At 29.7% G+C, this 8,406-nt stretch overlaps 1 protein-coding gene and 1 long non-coding RNA gene across 9 annotated transcripts; both read left to right on the top strand.

Moving 5' to 3' along the window:
* The first annotated feature begins 641 nt into the window (after positions 1-641).
* LOC121124329 (uncharacterized) lies at positions 642-3,407 on the top strand. 8 transcript variants are annotated; one of them, XR_011781739.1, is made up of 3 exons: positions 642-1,202; positions 1,314-1,793; positions 2,601-3,407. XR_011781739.1 is itself a non-coding variant. In XM_040719481.2 (2 exons), exons 1-2 carry the CDS (start codon positions 836-838, stop codon positions 1,715-1,717), a joined length of 771 nt encoding a protein of 256 aa, XP_040575415.1. In that variant the 5' UTR covers positions 643-835; the 3' UTR covers positions 1,718-1,988. The 8 variants fall into 8 exon arrangements, 1 of the variants encoding a protein (XP_040575415.1); XR_005866289.2 differs by having other exon boundaries at positions 2,465-3,407; XR_005866288.2 differs by having other exon boundaries at positions 2,441-3,407.
* Positions 3,408-5,504: 2,097 nt separating this feature from the next.
* On the top strand, positions 5,505-7,923 carry LOC121124241 (uncharacterized). The gene is made up of 3 exons (XR_005866257.2): positions 5,505-6,204; positions 6,263-6,367; positions 6,687-7,923. It is a non-coding gene; the product is annotated as an uncharacterized lncRNA (long non-coding RNA).
* Positions 7,924-8,406: the final 483 nt, after the last annotated feature.

Raw genomic sequence — 8,406 nt, 5'->3', positions numbered from 1 at the left:
AAAATCTTTATGAAACTTCTTGAAATGGTTTTAAGAATAAAAAAAAAGGCTTAAAACCAGCATTGAATAATCATTGATGCCTATGATAAACAGTGATATTTGATTTAAAATGAAGAAATATCAACTGAAAATCCCTAAAAATGGCTAGATTCGATATTTTTCTTTTATTGATCGATGAAACACGAGAAAAGTATAGGATGACTAGAGAAAATCATTTTATTATTTTATGTTCTACAATAGTTAATTTACTATTTGCAGTATGGAAATAAGATGATATTACATATACATTCAATACATATGATATTATGGTATTATAGGTAATGAAACCATGCATAAGATATATAAGTTTTTGATAGACAGTAAGGTTTAATTCCTTTTATTTGTTTTTACCATTTTGATATCTTATAGTTCACTAATTGACTTATTATGAATGAAGAAAAAGTGTTTTTATTGTTATAAACCCGTGTTTTTTTAAGTCCTCATTATGGCTGACATCAACGAAGTTGACGTCACATGAAAACGACCTATATTAGCAACATGAAAAATACAGGTCCTTTTGATAGTCTAGCTTGAGAGTGTTCGGCGTGTGTATCTCCAGATTTTCTTCAGTGTATGACGTACGTACTACGTACGCGGTACGAGTGTAGTAGAAGAAAAGAGCGCAATATTTATTATTCTCTATAAACAGCTGACTACTCCTTACTATTAAGTAATAATACCTGTAAAGTAACACTAACTGAAAAGCCAAATTCTGAACTTCTATAGAATCATCCATTTTTCTGAATAACAAAGAATTAAATTAGTGTTAAATGTCGTATTAAGTGAGTAACCAACAATGCCAAATGGCTGTGTTGCCCCTGGTTGTACAGTAGGTCAACCAAGGAAGATAAAACCACCCCATGTTACAATTCACCGGTTTCCTAATAATCCCACTCGAAGACTTAAGTGGATTGCTGCCATCAAAAAAGTTCGAAACAATTGGGATTATCCAGAAAGTTCAAAAACAATAGTAGTTTTGTGCTCCCTTCATTTCCAACCAGGGGATTTCACTTATGAATCAAAGGATTCCAATCCGAGCAGAAAGAAAATGAAAATAAATGATGGAAAAGTGAAAAAACGTCGATTAAAGGAAGATGCTGTTCCTTCCATTTATTCAAACTTACCCTCATCCATGAATAACTTGAAGAACTCCTTATTGAAAGGTAATCAATACGTCATCATCTCTTTTCTAACTCCCAATTTCGTTTAAACTATTTTGATGATTGAAATAAAATAATCAAGTTTAAAATCACATTTTTCTTTTATCGTTTCAGAAGGATCAATTTTTCTACCAAGTGGATTTAATGTTCTTCAAATTAATGAAGACAAAATTGATGTCCTCAAATTTTGTGAGGGTGAGACTGGACTCCCGGTGGTTGAAAGAGGAATCACTATACATGAAGATCAGAGCTTTAAAGCTTTTCTTCACGGTTACATAGTACCTGCTGATCGTTTCAAGCACTTGGTTAAGAATGATGGAATACTTACAGAGACTTTGCAAATTCAAAATATTTTATCCTTATTAGACAGCATTGAAACGGACGAAGACGAATCTTCGATTAAAGAGGCACTGTACAACTTACAAGAAAAAGTCGAAGAGGCCGTTCTTCCTGAAGAAAACAAGATGAAATTAGAGTTTGCAATTGAACAAGGTTATTTAGCTATATTTGGTATATAGCTATCCTTGGACGTTAAATAAATTCTTACTTAGGGCAAGGAACACTGAAATAAATATGGAACAATATCTTTATTTGGTGTGGGCATGTTTTGACTGAAGTGCAAAAAAAATATTTTATTTCTTGAAATTACCTTACCCATTGTAAAAAAGTAAAAAAATTATTTGAATAGAAAGTTTCAGCAATGAACAATTATCATTTCAATGACATAGAATATTTATTTTTAATTTAACACAATTTTAAAATCAAACCAAATATATTAAGTACAAAATACACCTGAAGATATAACGGAGATCATTCACAATTCAATTAAACAATAGTAGTTGTAAGAATTTTTTCGAACATATTTTCTTTTTTTTATTTACATGAAGTTGGGAAACAGAAACAAGATTTTTAGAAAATATATTGTAGAATTTTGATGTAATTTGATTGAAAAAAAGTCCTGAGAAGGTGATTATTACTGCAAGACTTTTTGAAACCATTTTAGTGAGATAAAACACTTTTATTTGCTTTCACTCATTTAAAGAAATTAGCTTGGATACATATTGCGTAATAATTGTTGAATGTTTAAACAATTTGAATTAAAAAAATATACTATTTTTTGCAATGATAAGATGTTAAAGTTTGTGTATTTTTGTAATGTGGAAGATATCAGCTGTTAAAGTTTCAACTTAGTACACAATTTACTTGATCAAAACGAGAAAAATATTTTGCACTCCCGTCAGGCACAAAAAAGGGTTTCATTTCAGTGGCTAAGGCCGACTCTGAGAGCATAATTATGTTCATTGTGAATGTATAAAGTATCACTAGTCACTACTAATGAATTATTGGTAGTGACTAGTGATACATTTTTTTCAAATTTGCATTCTTGATATGAATCAATAGCTCATTTTTTTAAGTGACAAGCCATATAAAATATTTTTTATAATTGTAGAATCTTGACTAATGAATACATAGTTTTCAATTATGCATCTGTCATAGAAATCCAATATGACATAGTTGTTTTCAATAAAGAACTAAGTTTTAAGTATGTATCTACACAAAAAGAACTGTTGAGGATTTTGCAAAAAATAAAAATGTGGAATTATTTTGTTAGATACAAACATTAGGCTATGCTTCTCTCTTGATAAGCAAAGCTTGCAAAAAATTTTGTACTCATAAATGTATACATATTTGAGGAATTCAAATGCAATAAGAATAAAAGTTTGTATTTGAAAAGAAAATTAATCTTACCAAATATGTAGTAGGTATATAAATTGATTTTTTGTGTTTCCATTTTTTGTTGTCTTTCTATTTAATCGTTACATTCCTTTAGTGAACTTTAGGTAAAGAAAATTTTCTTTCTGATTGATTATATTATTTAATTTGTAAGGAAATTTAATTGATTAACATATTGATGTAATGATTTATGATTCACAAGTCAAATATTTCCAAACAACAAGTTTTATCTAGTTTTATATCAATTGATTTATTTCTTAATGTGAATTTAAAATAAAAATGGCTTTTAAAACATGAGAACATTCCAAGACTATTTGTACATAAATATGGGATTCGCACTGAAAATTAAAAGTTCTGTAGTATTATAAATACATATATGTTGGTTCTATGACACTTTGGTGAAGATTTTATAACTGAAAGCCACTTTTCCGAAAAATAATAATAAATATATTCGATGATGATTCATGCTGCAAATCTGTGAAATTATGTATGTACTAGACTACTCCAATGACAAACACACCTTGATAATAATAGAGTCAGAGATGGTATTAGCATAGAGAAATGTTGAAAAGGGGTTCACAAGGTTTGATTGGAGCTCCAACACATTCGATCTAAACGATGGGATCATATGCTTTATCCTTTGAATCTCAATCATTAACTAAATTGACTCCTATTCTTTATTCCCTATCTAATTTATTGCGATTCTTGTTTATATAAGTTATATATTCTTATAAATTATAATATAAAAAGTTATGCAAATCCAGTGTAGAATGGGCATCTTAAAAAAAAAAATCGAAGTCAACATGGTAAACCTGACAATTTGAAAAAAAATTTGGAGGAGAGAAAGAATAATACTCATGACATTTCATTAGATCAGCTACAATCAGCTTGACATGGAGGGAAGGAGAAAAGGATATAAACAAGGACATTTGCTAGAATTACTCCGATGTTGATCCCCAATTCTACTCTGAGTCCAAAAAGGACTTACAATTATAACTCCTCAACAAATCCTCAGAGTCTTTCTTGAACACACAAATATGTTCATCAGGTTTTGAACAAAATAGAATCTATTTAAGAAAATATGTCCACTACCCAGGAATTAAATAATGATAACAACAGCTAAGGAAAAGAAAATTCCTCCTGTATAATATTACCAATTACAAATTAATGGGCCAGCTAAAAAACAAACCGGATTTACATCATTAGATATCAGCGGATACACGCAACAGTTGAAGTGATATTACGCGACACTAATGTCCTCAATCTATACTTATGATCAGTGATGAAAATAAATTCGTGTGTCTTCATAAAAGATGGAACGTAACCTTCAGTATTTGTTGCAAAGTTATAACTGTAATTTACATATAGGGCTGTCTGTAAATGCACGGTGCTAGTATTGCGGCAATAAGATTTTAAATGATAATTATGACTGAAAACATTTATAAATATGAAAAAACCAAGCTTAAAGCAAAATTTATATCCCAAAAAATGACGTTACGGATTTATTTGAATTTTTTGAGAGAAATTATACTTCCTCTTAGTGTTTGAAATGTGAGATTTTCTTTGGATAGAGGGACTCCTAGTGTTTGTTTTTTGTATATCATATAATATGTTTTGTACAAGTTATAACCTTAAATACCCTGTACAATCAGATATAGAAGTTACAATTTCTTTGTTTTATAATGTTTTAAATCATTAAATCATCAACCATTTTAGTTAACAACTTTATAATGTTGCTATAATTTCATTCTGAAATCTTTTAACAATTACTTGTTTATTTTAAGTAGTATAACTGTGGGCATTCATCCTTAACTTTACTGTGTGCCACAAAATACATCATGGAACAGTGATTTTCATGAATATGTCAAAATTTAATCAATCTTTTTAAAATCCAATCACTGTACTGTACGTATTATATTTATCACAATCCTTAATTTAAAATTATTTATCTCATCTTTTGGTTGCAACTTGTACAATTTTCTTGTACAAGTTGCAACATTTTAAATGAAATGATCAGTCTCTCTCGATCGGAATAGTTGAGGATAAGATAAACTGTGTAACTATTTGATATGGTAAGTAAGGGCTTAACACACTCCTGGATCACAAGGTCACACTCCATTGAAAATCACTAAACATTTCCCATTTTCCTATAAAGGCCTTTATTCCATCATAGAACATAAAAGAAATGAACATCATGGGGTACTTGGCGTTTCTATGTAGTTTTCATCTTAAACGAAAATATTTTTATTTCGAAAATATTATATCAAAACCATCATCAAAATAAAAGGAAAATATCAAAAATAAATAATGTAACTTTGATCTCCATGTTGGAAATTATTCAACAATGGTTATGAGCTTTTATATCTTTTACCTCCAACAAAGACGTGATATTTTTTTGTAGGATATGTTTATTAAAAAGGAATACTCCAAATTATCTTTTGAAATCATCCTTGATCAGAAATTGATGTTAATAACATTTAATCAGTTGTCAGTTGTTCAATAACACACTACAAAAAGAAAATAGTTTCCAAATTAAACCCCTAGTTTAGATTGTTTTTTTAGTAAGTGAGAAACATCGCTTTAGATTTGCCAAGAGTAACCGACTTTTACCATTTTTCAATTAATTTGTGAATAAATTTTACTGTGTGTCTGGCTACAGTCCCTCCATCTCACCTCCTACGGACGCCGCTGTATCTTAATATCCTTGCAGATCCCGGTTTGAGAATCACTTCTCTAGGACAAAAATAGTACGTACTAGGCATGTTAATAAGTGAAAGGATATTTTCTTAACTATATAATTGTAAGTAATATATTTGTAATGTACTTACATTATCGATATTTTTATCAAATGTCGTCGCCCCAGTTGAATACATTATATATAGTTATAAGATGTTTCATATTTTGTATATGGAGGATACGCATACATAACTAGGCATGAGTAAATGTGAGGACAAAGAAAAGAGACATATAGTTATGATTGTAAGCATAAAAAAAAAGCTCTTCTAATCAAAATTATGGCATTATCTCCTTGAATATATATGTATTATAATAGGTAGGTAGATATATAAGAGAAAAAAAATATAAACTTGAAGCAAGAGACGTGATTTCGGTGCTAAAGAGATTTAATGATAAAGGAAAACAAAGGGCTCGAAATTAATCGGCAACTCACCCCCACCGCTTACAATTGCTTGACCAAGAACGTCTAAAAGGAGTATAGTGCATATTTTCTTTTCTACGAACTCAAGCCTAAATTACATTACATATTGTCTAGGTATTGATATTTTTATTCCATTGTTTATTATTATATTTGATTGTCTTCCACCAAATAGCAAATGGGAAGATACTCAGAGTCATCCCTCGAAAAAAGGATTCAACATATTAAATTTTATTCCTTGCCTTTTGCGCAGGGAGGCGTCAAGTATTTCTTCGCTGAGGTGCGTGACATTAAAATTCCCAACTATTACATACTTATTACTGTGAAATTAGTCAAATTTTTGGGAGATACATGATTCAATAATTTAATATTAACATGTGTTTTCATAAATTCAAAGATACAAGGTTTGAATTCTTTGTTGGCTCCAATTTGTAATAGAAATATTTATTCAATAAAATTTCCCTTTTTATTTAGTTTATACTTGCATATGACCCTATAAGTAGAGTTACGTCACCCGTTTATCCGCTTTGGCAATAGCTGACTTCCTCATGTGTTTGAGGCACGGCCCAAAACATTCAAAATGTAATACTATATTTTAGGTGAAGAACTCTACAAAGGCGATATATTTTGTTAAACACTCCAAGGATGCCCTCTTGTCGTGCGCCGTGGATTACAGGAATCGTTCTTGAGCTGAGAGGATGCCACTTTTTTCGTTTCCAAGGGACAAACTCCTTGGAAGGCAATGGGTCCTAAAAATGAATTGAAATCTTTATAAACCATAATATCATTCTCGATTGTACTCTAACATCTTGAAGAAATAAGGAATTCCAACATTGTTTAAATATCTAAAACCTAAAGTTCCAAGGCTCACCAAAAACTCCAACAACCCCATATTCATTCTCGAGAACAATGCTGATGCTAAGAAAATTTAATAATTAAGGAAATCTCAAGCAACTTTTTTATTTCAAATTTCAGATAAAAAAAGATCTCCACAATTTCAGGATCATACATACTTTACTCCTTAACCTCCTACTTCCGAAAATAGAGAAATAGACTTAGTGGACATGAATCTAATCTCATCAACAATAGGATATGAAACTTCTCATAATGATATATATATATTTTTTTTTTTTTGCATTAGTTACTTTATCCTTAGAAAATAATAATTCTATGTATTATAGATGTTTCTCCTGAGGTAAAATGAAATAAATACCAACATACAAATCCAACTTGGAGTCTATGAAGAAGAAATAAAGGAATTAAAGAAGAAGTTGAAGGAGAAAGATGTCAAAATTTGGGACGCAGAATCAAAGTTTAAGTCTTTAAAAAATGCGCCTCTCTTCGGTATTTAATTCAAACTATATAAAAAATTTAAGTTGCAAGTCTTCATATTCCAAAACTTGGTCTAATAAAACCTTCGATAATTCACTTCAGTTAAGATTCGTTGAGGAACAATTTGTTGTCCAATTAATCTATTACACCAAGAACTGTTTGGATCAATTTGAAAAAAATACAGGCTTGATTCAAATCTTATGTAAATCAATTCAAAAAAATGAAAAAAATTGTTAGCTGAAGTAGCGATTCCATTAATTTAGTTGTCTATAAATGTCACCAAAACTTTATTTTTTTACTGTGCCTGAGTATGTTAGTATAAGAATGCACATATGTTTACGAATGCAAACTGCGATTATCAAAGAAAATAGAATAGCGTCTTCTACTTTCGGAAGACGAAGAATGTGCATGCAAAATTAAATAAGTTAAAGAAATTATTATTAAAGTAATTATTCCATTTTTTCATAATAATTTAACTCAATAAAATTATTTTTTTAGTATTCATTTATTGTATTAAGTTCTTTTTGGGGCATTTGATATATGTCACAAGGGGGCACTAAAATTTTGTGACGTAACTCTTCTTATAGGGCTCTTCAAATGATATTACGTGGCCCAGCTAGCCAATATGTGTATCAAACAGTTTTAATTTAAAAGTATGTCATAAAAAATAATCTTAGATGTGGATTAGCATTACCCTATAGTTACGTCAGAAAAAAGGTTTATATCCGTACATTATCCTTTTTTAAGGATTATGTGGTATTATACCGCATATGTACTTAATGAAAAAGGCATGAAGTTATATGTCTTAAAGGTATTTCTTTTGTATAGAAAGATATAAACTTTCAACAAGCAATTAGGTAATTAGTATCTTCATAACTTTTATTTGCAATGGTCCAATCATCATAAATAATAATTGTATAAGTAATGACGATATAAAAGAAACAGTTTCTTAATTCATGAAGTATGGACGACTTTGGACCTTTAAGA

The sequence above is a fragment of the Lepeophtheirus salmonis genome, chromosome 9, assembly GCF_016086655.4.
Source record: "Lepeophtheirus salmonis chromosome 9, UVic_Lsal_1.4, whole genome shotgun sequence".
NCBI classification, from domain to species: domain Eukaryota; kingdom Metazoa; phylum Arthropoda; class Copepoda; order Siphonostomatoida; family Caligidae; genus Lepeophtheirus; species Lepeophtheirus salmonis.
This window is presented reverse-complemented; position numbering and strand designations above follow the sequence as displayed.

Coding starts and splice junctions, on each gene's coding strand:
- LOC121124329 (XM_040719481.2), top strand. CDS start 836: ATGCCAAATGGCTGTGTTGCCCCTGGTTGTACAGTAGGTCAACCAAGG. Junction 1,203..1,313: donor GAAGAACTCCTTATTGAAAG/GTAATCAATACG, acceptor TTATCGTTTCAG/AAGGATCAATTTTTCTACCA.